Consider the following 15014-nt stretch of genomic DNA (forward strand, 5'->3'; position numbering starts at 1 on the left):
AAATCCCTTCTCAAATACTTACTGACCATCAGACCGAGGGCAGCCACCTATTTACGCCACCTATTAACATGGCAGAATGATAGCCATGCACATAGTATCTACTCAATAAATCTATTACCTAGAGAATCCCTGTCAGCTTACTTACTGGAATTTCTTGAATAGAGTGAAGAGTAGCTATTCCAAGCCTCTGTTAATTTGGTAACTGTAACAATGAACCCAAATCTGCTTCTCTGAATCTATCTCAAGTTGTTCTATTCTAGACTTGTAAAGCAAAACAGAACAAGTTCCCTTCTTGTTTCACATGAGAAACTTAATCTGTCCCTAATGGCATTATGAGGACTTAAACATTAGCCATACTAGTTAAAAACAAAGAAAGGGTCATCATTTTTCAATGATTAAACTACTAAAAAAATAGATGGTACACAAAGGTTTGCATTTCAATAGAACTAGGTTTATTCTTTTAAAAAAAAGAAAGAAAGAAAGAAATGGCCTAAAAGCAAATGCAGATTTGTACCAAGGGGTGGACAAGACCTGGTACTTACAAAGGTGCTGCTGTGTCATAAAGGAAAACGGCATGTCGGGAGAAAAGTAGTATTTCAGGTGCTGTCTGCTTGCACAGCTGGAGCTGCGGGTTAACTGAGGGAAGGTGCTCTGCAAGCCTCCGTGTGAGCAAAACCACCAGCAGCTGCTCCAGAGAACTGTGGTGGCAGCACGGACACTGGCATCAACTCACAGTCTTCTCGTTCTCCCCATTTTCCATAATTTTCCTCTTCTTTTCATCTGTTTTTTTCTTGAAGATGTTATTTCGGTAAAACTGAAGTTCTCTGATGCTTTCGCTAATGTCATCAAGTGCCCTACAAGCAAACATACTATACTGAATTGAAATGCCCCAGAACAGAGACAATGGCCACTTTACAAAGCACAACCTTGTATTAATAACTTAAGAACAGGCCACCATCTGACATCAAAACCTGGAACATTTTGCCCTGGCAGGTGTGGCTCAGTTGGTTGGGTGGGCATTGTCCCGTGCATGGAAAGGTTGCCGGTTCGATTCCTGGTCAAGGGCACATGCCCAGGTTGCAGGCTTGATCCCCAGTAGGGGGTGTGCAGGAGGCAGCCGATAGATGTGTCTCTCTCACAGCCCATGGATGTATCTCTCTCATTGATGTTTGTATCTTTCTCTCTCTCTCCCTTCTTCCTAAAATTCAAGAAAAAAAACTGGAACATTTCAGTAAAGCATGTGTAAGCACTTTTTTAAAATGTTTGATTAAAAAAAAATTCTAATATATGACATTAGTTTCCCAAAACAGTTCCATAAGATGGTGATGTATTCCACAGAAAAAAAGAATTCCATGGTCAAATAAACTTAAGAAAAACTAGGTTAAAAATTTCCTTTTGAAGTCCTTTGCAAAGCATTTAATGCACTAACGTGTACTGTGAATTGCAAAGAGAAGGTTGTACTATACACAGTATTTCTAAAACTTAATCGACCACATCTGTGGAAAAATTAACAACTCAGCTGGCTGGTGTGACTCAGAGGTTGAGCATCAACCTATGAACCAGGAGGTCAGAGTTCGATTCCAGGTCAGAGCACATGCCCGGGTTGCAGGCACAGCCAAGTGCAGGAGGCAGCCAATCAATGATTCTCTCCCATCATTGATATTTCTATCTCTCTCTCTCTCTCCCTTCCTCTCTGAAATCAATAACAAAATATAATTTAAAAGTAGAAGAAAAATTAACAACTCATGAAGCACAGTCTGGGAAACAATGAGCAATACTTAGTGACGTCCCTGCAGAAAATACACTAACATCCTGGAACATAACTGATGACTCAATCATCACAATAAACATCAATTATCAGACACCACCTATCCATAAAAGAGATCTACTCCTCTCTGTGATGGTTTGTGCTACAATCAGGGGCAGCCTGCCTCCATCTGCCTTTCTTCTCCTCCAACAGCTGTTTCTTATCTGTTGTAGTCTGAGAAATCAGGTACCAACATTATTAAAACAGTGTGCAGATAAACCAGTAAGCTCAGAATGACGGGCCAAGGGTCTCTTCTAGAGAATAAACTGCACCAACTTCAGTTATTCCTGTGGTATGGCAACAATTTTGCTGTCTTCCCAGGTCCTAGATATATGGTGGAGAGCTAAATCTATAAAAAATACAACCTCTGGCCTGGCCAGCGTGATTCAGTGTTTTAGCATCAAACTTATCAACCAGGAGGTCATGGTTGATTCCCAATCAGGGCACATGCCTGGGTTGTGGGCTCGATCCCCAGTATGGGGCTTGCAGGAGGCATCTGCTCAATAATTCTCTCATCATTTATGTTTCTATCTCTCTCCCTCTTCTTTTCTCTCTGGAATCAATTTTAAAAAATATATTTTTTAAATACAGCCTCTGGCTAAATCAAGGTACACAATATCCTATCCACAATACTGAAACCCAAGAGAGATCTGAAAACCCAAAGCACTTTTATAACCCAGGATGTGGTAAAACCTGACCAATCTTGATGTGAGGCTACTTATAGTCACCAGTAATGCCCTTCAGTGTGAATGCCCATACATTTCACTGCAGAAGTATCAATGTTTGTGATTACATGGTGCTTCCCCAGACCTTGTTAGGAGTGTTACATAATAATCACTACAGATGTACTATTACCTCTCTAAAATGTGAAAAATTCCAAAACCCAAAACACATCAAGCCCCAATTATTTCAGATAAAATATTCTCCCCATGTATTATTGTGCTGTAGTCCATGCAAGTCCAATTAAAGAAAACCAAAACAAAAAACTAAGAATGCCAGACTCTTTAGAGCAGGGACTTTGTCTTTCTATGTTTGCCTATAACTGTTCCTGGCACAGAGTAGGAGCACAGTAAATGGATGAACCAAATGCTGCCCTTAAATCCCCCACCAAGTTGTAAGTTCCTCCTGAAAGATTACAGAAATCAAAAAGTAAAAGAGGACACTAAATACATAATATCTTTAAATTCCTTATGTACTTGTTCCTAAAGCTGCAAACATAAAAGAAACAATCTGAAAAACTGAAGTGTCAAAGTTAGGTATACAAAGTGTTCTAATTTTAAATGGCTACAAGCTTATAGACTTGCTGGGAAGGAAATTAATACTGCTTATTACTAGAAAAGTTAGACAATTTCACATACCTACATGCTAAGTTACCTAAAAGTTTGAAAATTTCAATAAAGACATGACCCACCCAGCCGGTGTGGCACAGTGGTTGAGCATTGACCTATGAACCAGGAGGTCACAGTTCAATTCCCAGTTAGGGCACATGCCTGGGTTGCAGGCTCGATCCCCAGTTTGGGGCGGGCATGCAGGATGCAGTCGATCAATGATTCTCTCTCATTATTGATGTTTCTATCTCTTTCCCTCTGAAATCAATAAAAACATATATATATATGTATATGTACATACACATATATATATGACATAAGACCCTATATATCTCAGAACTAGTGGCCCAGTGCACAGATTCATGCACATTGAAAGGAAATTAATTAGAAGAAATATTTTAATATCACTATTCGCCCTTTCTCAACATAACCCACGGCCAAAGGTGGAATCGCGCGGCCCCGTGAGGAATCGAGTTCCCACCTCTGGTTCTGGGGTGCGTCACCCGAGAACCTCCGCTGCCAAGTCACCGCAGGTCGGCAGTAAACCAGATTTGGGGCTGACAGTGCCACAGCAACAACATAACCCACGGCCAAAGATGGAATCGCACAGCCCCACGAGGAATCGGTCTCCCTCCTCTCTGGTTCTGGGGTGCGTCACCTGAGAACCGCTGCTGCCAAGTCTCCTGTGTTAAGCATCTGTCCCCTGGTGGTCAGTGTGCATCATATGTACCGGCCGGTCAGACGGTCACTTAGCCTTTTATATATATAGATGGAATGCTAGAATCCTAACCAGAATTTCTGCTAGTCTTAGCAAAAGAAAGTTATTCTTATGTGAGTTGTCCTTTCTTTTCCCCCAAGGAAAAGGAGTGGAGAAGAGACATTATTTCATGCAGCCAGGCATCTGGCATGTCAGATTGCCAAGCAGTGGAAGGCAAAACTTACCTGTGAGAAGCAGCCTTCTTTGGTGCAAATTCATATTCTTCTGGATACCAGCGTCTACACAGCAAAAATGGAACTCTCAAAGGCGTCTCAAATATACTGAATAATGTAAGCATCTTATTAACTGAAAAAGGCATCTGGGTTGTGACTATCAAGTTGCCTCCTTGCCTGGGCCTATCTCCCACCCTCTCCTCTCTTCAGTCTCTGTACTCTTTGGGCAAGCTCATCAATGCCTAAGATTCCTACATCTGCTAACTCCAGCCCAGCGCTCTCCTGTTTGTCTTGAATATTCAACTGACCGCTGGAGACATCTAAAAACCCACCAGACACTAACAATTCAACTATATAACCACACCCAGCCTCCTCAAGATCTTCCCTCCCCCATCTACCAAATCCACTCTTTCTCTTACTTTCCTCTTTATCTCTGAACATCTACCTGCCAAACTAGAAACACTAAAATATCTTTATCTCTCTTCCTTTTCCTCACTCCCCCAAACATTCAATGCCAGCCAAATGACTTTCTCAAATACTTTATTCCATACCCTCTCTACCACCCAAGTGTCATTTCTCTAGCTCATTCTTCTCTCCAAGATAATACAACTCCCTACCTTTTCTTGTCACCATCTAATCAGCATGATCTAATCACATCACACACTCCTCTAAACTTTTCAAAGGAACCCCATCCCTCACAAGAGAACTTCAACCTCCTCAGCATGGCATACAAGCCCTTCCTAATTGGACCTCATCTCCCACTTTTCCCAACCTCCTGCTTTGCACTCCAGCATTCATGAACTATTTGCAATTCTTTGAACTTTGTTTTGTCCTCATCTTCCTGCTTCCTCATATCTTTATACCTCTTCCCATTCTCTAGAATGTCCCCTTCCTTGATACCTAGAAAACTTCTACTCCTCTTTAAATCTCAACTTGAAAGCCATTTCCTCTCCTTTTCCCAGTCCCCTCACTCCAGCACTTAGACGCTCCTTCCCTGGGGCCTTCAATGTTCTGTATGCACATTTCCGTTAGAGAAGTCAACGGTATATTTTTAGGATGTGTTTTTTACACATCTGTCAACTCATTAAATTCTAAGCTACTTAAGGGATTTTCATCTCTATATATATACATACCCAGCACATAAGCCAACACGTGGCACAGAATGGGTACTCAATTTTCTGAATTAATGAAATTTATATGGAAGATTTTGACATTGTTTCCCCAATTCTCACCAGCATTGAATAAATTAAGGTCCTGGTCCAAGTGACTATGGGTTGAGGAAGTTAAATGTCCACTTTGCATCCCAAGTTCTACAGCTCTATGCAATTACTTTCCACAAGTTCTCAATTAAACATGCTAAATGAGCCCAGAGAGTGTGGCTCAGTGGTTGAGCACTGACCCATGAACCTGGAGGTCACGGTTCGATTCCCAGTCAGGGAACGTGTCCAGGTTTCAGGCTCGATCCCCAGTAGGGAGCGTGCAGGAGGCAGCCAATCAATGATTCTCTCTCATCATTGATGTTTCTATCTCCCCATTCCTCTCTGAAATCAATAAAAACATATTTTTAAAAAAAGACAAACCCTTAGATTAAAAAAAAAAACAACATGCTAAATGAGGCAATTTAATGGTTCCTCAATAGCCCTTACCTGCACAGTTCCTTAACAGTGCTCACATCAATTATTCTATAATGAAGATGTTTCATGAACTGGGGCATGTATTTGTCAAGAAACTTCTTATCTGCATGAACTGAATTTCCTAGAAAGACATGAAGTATACCGCATCTATGTATTTCTAGTAGCATACAACAGGATATAAAAATTCATAAACTATATTTGAAATGGAGATAATTTTTTTAATTCATACACATCCTAAAAGCACCTCATATTTGATGTGTCTGATTAGGTTATAAGTATAGATTCTGAGCATTTAGTTTGTCTAGCTCACAAATAAATTTGTAGACAAAAGGATAAATCTATCATTCCACATACTTAAAACAATGCACAAATCTATCCGTTACTTTTTTAAATCAACCAGATGTGCAAATTTTCTCCCAATGTCACAAAATCCACACCACTAACACTAAAAATTTAACTTTTAATGAATCACATAAGTTGAAACATTTATTTACATTCCAATTTTAACAAACCATATCATTTGTGTTTCCATACAGTAATTTATATTAAAAACACTAAATTTTAAATGAGAACTGTAAAACAGACATCAGCTCCATTGGCAAGAGGGAAAATTTATACAATATATGCTCTAGTACTTAATGTCAAAACTTTATAAATGTTTAAGAAAAATGTTAGGTACTGTATCACTTTACATATACAAATTCAAATACATCTCCATAAAACATTAACTTCCCTGACAAGGCATTGCTTTCAAAAACCTAGAATTAGCTGTTTCTTTAAAAAGTCAGTGTCACAAGGAAAAAAAACCAAAGGTGGACATTTTAGATTAAGAGAAGAGACATAATAACTAAATGAAATGCAAGAGCCTTAATTAAATCCTGGTTCTAAAACAATTAGACATTTTGGATGTGGACTAGATAGCAACTGTTACTGAATAATTTTAATTATCTTAATGTGATAATGCTATTGTGGTTACAAAAGAAAATGTCCTTACTAACAGGAAATGTTTGATGAAGTATTTACTAGTAGAAAGAGAGTATCATGGTGCCTGCAATTTACTTTTAAATGTCCAACAAAAAATAGACAGGTAGCCCTAGCTGGTTTGGCTCAGTGAATAGAGCGTCAGCCTACGGACTTAAGGGTCCCAGGTTCAATTCTGGTCAAGCAGTCAGGGGCACATGCCCAGGTTGCCAGCTCGATCCCCAGTAGGGGGTGTGCAGGAGGCGGCACATCAATGATTCTCTCTCACCATTGATGTTTCTATCTCTCTCTCCCTCTCCCTTCCTCTCTGAAATCAATACCAGTAAACATATTTAAAAATGTATTTTAAAAATATATTTTAAAAAATAGATAGGTAAAACAAACATGGCATAAGGTTAACATTTACTAAATCCAACTTTTCTGTACATTTGAAAATTCTCCGTAATAAAAATATGGGGGAAATGTTTATTGAGTTAGTCTGAATACCTCAGATCTCTTATCAGGTTTCAGGGCATGTTCCCAATATTCATGTATAAATTATACAAGGACACTTAAACACAAAAGTAAGATGTATAATCCAAATCAGGGTAAGTGGAAGACATGATGGTCTTGGCTGATCTTTCTGGAACTGCAGTCTCTTGAACCCCTAGAATGGAAGACGACCTACAAGGCACACATAGGATTGAACTTTACCTGCAAGTGGACAGAGCCCCGGAGGAGTCTGCTGTCGCACAAAGGACAGAAATTCATACTCTGCCTGCTGCAATGTCACTGTGCTCTCCTTCACTGCTTTGGTTAGACCAGACTGCAAGAGAGAATCCCCGCCCCACCAAAAACACATCAAGTCGGTTTTCAAAGGCATCCAAATGAAACTTCACTTCTAAAAGGAGCAAATATTTAGACCATTTATAGAGCCCAAGTTTAAACTGAAACTGTTATCTTTGCACAGATTTTTTTTCTTAAGAATCGAAGTCAAGCTATGTTCCCGATAGTTAATAGCATTTCCACACAGTCAAAAAAGGTGCTACTTGAAGTCCAAGGATATAATCTCTGGGAAGAACAACTATTAACAGGAGAGCAGCATTCCCCCTGGTCTGAAAGTTGAAGTCTAACCTTATCCAAAGACTGATCTGAGCAATACTTGACAATCCACAATGTGGTGGCGACAGACTGAATGCAGGAGAGGAAAAAGAGGACCTGAGGAGAAGATGATCTCGAGGTCCCAGAGGTGCAAAGTAAACAAAAAAGCAGCTTCCCAGGCTCGCCAAGCAATCTTCCGCTAACCCGCTTTAAAATACCATCCAACAATGGTATCGGATTCAGATGCCGTTACTGATCCCCAGGGCAGGAATCCTGTTATTTGATAGTGTTACCTTCCCATGATGCTCCTTGCACCAATCTGACATGCTGTCCAGTAACTCATCTGGCTGTTTTATAATCAGGTTAGGACCCTGTGGATGGGAAAAGCCATTAGTCATCCAGAATCAACAGGGATAACCTTGGTTTCTGAGGTAAAGTTTAAACTATTTTAAGGATTAAATACTTATACCAGAGAAAGTAAGAGATGAGGATATTCTGTTAACTCTAAAGTGGCCCTCACTCATTCTACCACTGTTTATAATGGCAAAATAGAATCAATGAACACACACATACACACACACAACTGAAACAACTGCTTATTGAGAAGAACTAGTTATCTATCAAGGATCAACAAACTATAGCCCAGCCTGTGACTTTTTTGCTTTATTGCCAGAAAGCTAAGAATGCTTTTTACATTGGTAAATAGTTATAAAACAACCAACCAAACAGGTAATAGTGAGGTATATGGCACTGTAAGCCTAAAATATTTAATATTTGGTCTTTTTTAAAAAGTTTGCCGACCCCTGATTATGAGTTCATTTTTAAGTGTCTATATTGCTAACTGAAAAAAGAAAATTGCAGAACAGTATATACATGCATATGATTTCACTTACGGTTGTTTAAAAAATATATTTTATATATATATATGTATGTGTATATATATGATTGTTTAAAAAATATATTATATATGTATGTATGTGTATATATATGTATATGTGTGTGTGTATATATATATATGTATACATATATATATAAATACTATATATATGCACACAAAATACCAAGAAAGTACATAACCTTTGGGGAATATTATAGAGCAGAACAGGATGAAAAACCAATACCTTCCTATGTAATACTTTCAACAATAAAGATTTTAAAAGAAATAAAGAAAAAGAAAAACCAATATCTTAATATGTATATATGATGAAGTTATACTGTTTAATTTTAACTATATTTTCATATTAAAAAGGTAATTGTTGACAACTGAAAAATGAAAGTGCCTTTGAGTTCTCAGTCCATGTAATAGAACATTCAACTGCAAGTGTCTTGGATGAGGCCCAGCAGTAACAGCCCAACTTAAGTCATCACAGCAAGTCACCGAGGCTTGGTTTCTCCTGGACAATGGAGATATAAACTGGCCCCCTTTCCTCAAAGGGATGTTAACAAGATAAAAGAAACTATAGGTCTGAAAGTTCTTTGAACTCTCTAGAAGAAAAGTACTATAAATCCACGGTATTATTACTACTAAGGTGGTAAAAATAGTTTGCAGTGGCTGAAAGAAATGGCTAAAATTTGACTAAAATATGCCTAACATCCTACAACTAACAAGGAGTTTTAACCAAATAAGAAAACTGGTAATGGCAAACTCCATGAAGAAGCAAAAAATGTGCTCTGATACCATATTTAAAAAAAACAAAAACACCTCATATTGTAAAAAAGAGTTCTAATGAACTTGATGGAAAAAAACTACTATCACTCTAAGGCTAACTTAGTCTACACCCCAGTAAGCCACACACAGAAATACTTCCCAAGTAGGATATTTGTTCTTCTACCAGCATAAGACATTTTCCCTCAAACTCATATACAAAAATAAGACTTATTTTCCACGGAACTGACCCTCTACTGCCAACAGCCCCTAAGCATTTTCTTTTTTTTAACATCCTTATCCTCATCTGACTGAGTCTATTTACAAATGTCGCACTCATCTGCAGCTGGGGAATAGACCCAAATTTCCTCCAGGGTACACATCAACTAACTGGTCCATTAAACTGTCAGGATTCCACATTATATCAACAGCCTACGGGAAAATCTCTTCTTCAGCCAAGGGTAAGCAGGGCTGGTAAGTACAGGCACTTCTCTTCACTATTCATCTCTAGTAAATGCCAAGTGGCAGGGTAAAACAACCAAACCTAAAACTCAGGGCTTTGTTTATTTATTGACATTACGTTACTTATTTACTTAAAGTTTTTTTTAAGCTAGTTGTTACAAGAAGGTCAGTCTAATGACTCTCCTACAGCTGATCTCTCAGGGGGGACTCCAAGATGGATGCCTGCTGCTCCACAAAAGCAGCAATTCCTCTATAGATGCCTTCTCCCCTCTTACCCACCCAGGAAAATAAGTCTTACCTATAGATTTATTAAACTTATCCAGTGCCAGTAACACATCAATCCTACCCTCTGGGAACTTATTTTAACAAGACTCTCTTTCCCACAAACATACCTACTGTGTTTCTATTCTAGTCTCTCATTGCCTCGGATTATTGCTGACAACTTGAAACAGAGTTATTCAACGCCAGGGATTTCACCCTCTACCAATCAGGTGCTGTCACACACTTATTAAATGTTTCATGAGTGCCCAAAAGGCAACAAGTGTGTTTTATTTGTTTTGTTTAATGTTTCGGTTAAAGGCATCATGTTAAAACTTTAATCACGTCCAATGTCAACAAGAGAATGTTTTATGATTCTGCACCAACAGATTTTCTCTAAAACCTCAATACAGATCTAGAAAAATCAAATGTCCTAGTTGAAAAGGCAAAACCTGGATATATGGAGTCAAGTTAAATTTAAAGTTATGATAGAAAGATGTCAGCTTTGGCGTGAGTCACCACTCCTGGTGGCACTGTAGAGTTGGTTGTCTTACTGGTTAGGGGCACGTTATTCATACTGCCTGGGTTAAACCCCCTGGCTCCTGCAATAACTAGCCTGGTGGCCTTGGGCAAATTACCCAACATCTCTGTGCCAACATGTCCTCCATATAAAATGAGTATAACAGTACCTACCTTACAATCATTCTTTCGATTACGAGTGAATCCATGTAAAGCACTTAGAATTGTGCCTGGCACACAGTAAGTGCTCAGAAAATGACAACATTTATGTTTCTGTAATTTGGGGCATGGCTTACTGAAAAATAATCAGGTTGTGAGATGAATTACTCTGGTTCTAGCACCAACCTTATCATGCATGACCTAGCACATTACTCTGTACCTTAATCTTATTTTTTAAATAAAGAGATAGGGAAAAACAATCTTTGGATCTCCAATATACTCTAAACAGTATTCGAGAATAAGAGGGCATTGCGTACTTCAGCCAAAATGTTGAGATCAGAGTCGGTTATCAGACAGGCCATCTCAATAATCTGGTCCTTCTCAATGTCCAATCCCGTCATCTGTAATAAAATATATACATATATTATACATAACACACACAAAACCATCTTTCTGGACTATTTTACCCAAGTTTGTTTAACAGGAATTCCCTCAAGCAAATTCAATTCATATCCCAAAGCCCTCAAAAGCGTTAAACATTAGTCGTCTATTCAATCACATTTATCAAAAACTTGCTATATGTCAAGCAACCTGGTTCTACTCTAGGACAGATGCAAAATAAGCAAAACTGAGTGCTGACAGCATTCGATTTTGGCAGAGTTAGAGAACTAACATCGCTACGTCTCTGCGGAGTTTACAAAGTTCTCATCCTGATTACACCACTTGATCTTCACCGCAATCAAATGTAGAAAAAGTACTGTTATTATCCTCATTTCATATATGAGAAAAGTCAGGCTTCAAGGAAGGGGATGTTCTTGGCAGGAGGGTGGAAAACCTAGAGGGAACAAAAGTGGGATCTACTCGCAGCTCAGATCCGCACCAACAGTCCGGCTGGAATGAGCGGACTGCTCTTGCTGGGCCTCAGTTTCCTGGTTTGTGGAATGAAGGGTAAGGCTGAGTCATCTCCGGAGTCCCGTCTGGCTCCAACAACCCGGGTCCCGCAAGGCTGGGCAAGTGGGGCTAGCGGAGCCGCTGTCCCAGCCCACCCTACCCGTCACCCAAAGCTCAAAGCGACCCGAGTTAGCGAGTCTGGCGGGGGGGCGGGGGGGGGTGTCAGGGGGCAGCCATATGGATGACTCCTCCCTTCTGAAAAGAAACCCCAGAGTCCAGCAGAGTTCCCAACACCCCAACACCCGCAGAACTCCTGCCCCCCGACTTGCCCCGCGCCGCCCACTCCCGGGAGGCACTCACCTGCCACATCCGAGACCCAGACCCCCGCCGCTCTCCCCGGACAGGCTCACACGAAACCTCACTCGCCTGCCCTCACCCACCACCGACCTCACTCACCTCCAGGTCCACCCAGACCATCCGCTGGGCCATGCTCTCCCCTGCCGCCATGGCTGCGCCACCTTCGCGGACACCCCGCACCCCGAACTGCCCGCGGCTCCCACCCACACCTCGCAACAGCCGGGAGCGCAGGGAGCCGCCTAGCATCACCCGGCACGCGCAGCCGCTACCCCGGCCTCAGCTGGCGCTGGCGCAGGCGCGGTAGTCGCTAAACGTCGCAAACCCGCGGGGAGGCGCAGGAGCAAAAACCACAAGTCCCAGCATCCAGTGCGCCGGCTCGCCCTGAACAGCCCGGCTTAACTGCCGAATAGGATGATGGGACTTAGAGTCTCGCCTGTTATTGCGACCGATTTCTCCACCCCCGCCACGTGTTTTCAGATGTTATTGGACGCGCTTGTTTTTCAGAACTAAGTTTATTCGTTTCAAAGAGTCATTTCCTGAGTTTGGATTAGTTGTAAACTGCCTAGTTGTCAAAGAGACTCCTTATGTTGTTTGGTCAAAAATGACCTCGTTATCTATTTTTAGGTTAGGAGGGTCAAATATATCTTTGATTTTAGGCTCGCTCCCCCTCCCCCGCCCCTCTTTTTACTTACCTGCCCCTCCACTACACACACTGGGTATTGTTCTCATTTGATACGTATTAGTTGTGGAAGTCCCTTGCTTTCATTGGCAAAGAGTTATTCCATATTTCTTCCAGAGGGATGTTTGTTTCGTTCAGCTGTTAGGTATCTCTGGTAATGATTACTCCTCCACCCTTACAAGTTCTCAAAGTTAAATCTAGACCTTGTATGACGAATCCAGGCGGCAAATTAAGTGAAAATGAACTAAAAACTCTAAATTCGCTCTGTAATCTGCTTTGATTTTTGTTGTTTTGAGAGAGAGAGAGAGAGAGAGAGAGGAGAGAGAGAGGGAGAGAGAGGGAAACATCGTTGCCTTAGGCTCCAGGCTCATCGTGGAACCGGCAACATTGGTTTATTGGGAGGATGCTCTAACCAGCTGAGCTACCAGGCCAGAGTTGCTTTGGTTTTAATGAAACTATATTTACTCCATCATTTCGGCAAGTAAAGATGGCTACCAACAGGACCTTTCAAGTCTCTTAAATGTTGGCTATTCAGTAGCAAATTTCTGTGCGGAGTGCAACTTTGTCTCAAGCATTGGATTCAGCCTAGAATTATATCCTCTATATATTTTCCTGAAAGTCGTATTGCCACTAATTACAGAGCTTGTGATCCTTCACATAGTGGTTCCTACATGGTAAGCTGGCATGGTGAGAGAGAAACTTTATTGCCTTATGAGACTGTAACAATAGAGTGGATTTCACCTTTAATTCCTTTGTTGTACCCAACCCACCACCAGCCCAGGCTCTGAGAAACTCTCTTTGGAGTCATCAAATTGTGTGCACGGATTACACACATACAGTATGAAAACTTTCATTAAGCAGATTGTGTATAGTTGTAACCGCATTGCCTGATGAGTCACATTGTTTTGCTATAGCTATTTATTCATTTGTAGCCTACTTTTAGGTGAATGGCATTATAATGTAAGATTTACAGTTTACTGGGTTTTATGTGTAATATCATTAGATTAGTAATCTTCAATATTAATGTCCCAAAGCAGAGCAATGTATGCATCAAATTAACAAATCAAAACCATGAAAATAAGAGAGAGGACAGACTCAAGAAAATGGAGCCCTAGAATCTGAAAGCAGCCTTGTCCCACAGTGGACTCAATCATTTCTTTCTCTTTTCCTTAACAGAATTTATCTCAAAGCTACACCACTCTAAGAGACTTTGTTTTTTTCAAATCTGTTGTGAAACCATAAAAACTGCTTTTGTTAATTAACATCAAGTGTATAGGACCAAGAAATCTTGCTCTTTAAAATCATAGACAATGAGAAACTGCTACTTGGTGTTATTTCAGTGAGAATAGAACACCTCTTATTGAAAGAAGCTGAGCCATTTAGGTCACTTTGACACAGAGAAGCTGCTTCTATTTCTAACCCAGGGGCAGAGATTCAGATAAAAAGTCTTCAGCCAGCATTCCATTTATCTTAACTTTGTATTTTCTAGGGAAACAAGGCCCTGAGTCAGTGTCTCAACACTGCTGGTAGTCAGGCTATAATGTTCCTGTCATTCATCTATGACAATGTTTCTAACAGGACATGGCCAAGGCCACACAAACCCTCCCTTATAATAAGAGATCTCTAGATCTTTTTTTTTTTTTTTACAGTTTTTTAAATTGTGGCAAAATATGCATAACATAAAATTTCCCGTTGTAAACAATTTTTAAGTGTGCAATTTAGTGGCATTCAGTACATTCTGATTGTTGTGCAACTATCACCCCTATCCATCTTCAGAATTTTATCTTCCCAAATTGAAACTTCATACCCATTAAATACTAACTCCCCATTTCTGCCCAGTTGCTGTTCACCAACATTCTATTTATCCCTATAATTTAACTACACAAGGTACCTCATATAAGTGAAATCACACAGTATTGGTCCTTTTGTGTCTGGCTTATTTTACTTATCATAATGTCCTCAAATTCACCCAAGTTGTAGCATGTGTCAGAATTTCCTTCCTTTTCAAGGCTGAATAATAATTCAATGGATATATACAAATACCACATCTTATTTATCCATTCATTGGTTGATGGATACTTGGGTTGCTTCTACCCTTTGGCTATTGTGAATATTTACATGGATTTTAATTTTATTTTTTTTTTACTGTTGCTTTCTTACCAGGACTTCCCCAGCCCTGCTTTTTTCCTCTCACATCCTAAAGAAAGATTACTGTAAAAACAATCCATAGATGATCCTCACTTCCCTTAGTTCTTCTTTAGAATCATCCTAAACCCTATTTTTT

General features: G+C 40.1%; 1 protein-coding gene across 1 annotated transcript; it reads right to left on the reverse strand.

Moving 5' to 3' along the window:
* Positions 1-465: 465 nt before the first annotated feature.
* On the reverse strand, positions 466-12349 carry REXO2 (RNA exonuclease 2). Its single transcript, XM_008150143.3, has 7 exons — positions 12151-12349; positions 11121-11204; positions 8054-8131; positions 7374-7485; positions 5712-5820; positions 4078-4131; positions 466-854 (listed from the first exon to the last, which is right to left on the reverse strand). The coding sequence occupies exons 1-7, from the start codon at positions 12295-12297 to the stop codon at positions 725-727; spliced, it is 714 nt and encodes a 237-aa protein (XP_008148365.1). The 5' UTR covers positions 12298-12349; the 3' UTR covers positions 466-724.
* Positions 12350-15014: the final 2665 nt, after the last annotated feature.

The sequence above is a fragment of the Eptesicus fuscus genome, chromosome 13 (assembly GCF_027574615.1).
Source record: "Eptesicus fuscus isolate TK198812 chromosome 13, DD_ASM_mEF_20220401, whole genome shotgun sequence".
Taxonomy (NCBI): domain Eukaryota; kingdom Metazoa; phylum Chordata; class Mammalia; order Chiroptera; family Vespertilionidae; genus Eptesicus; species Eptesicus fuscus.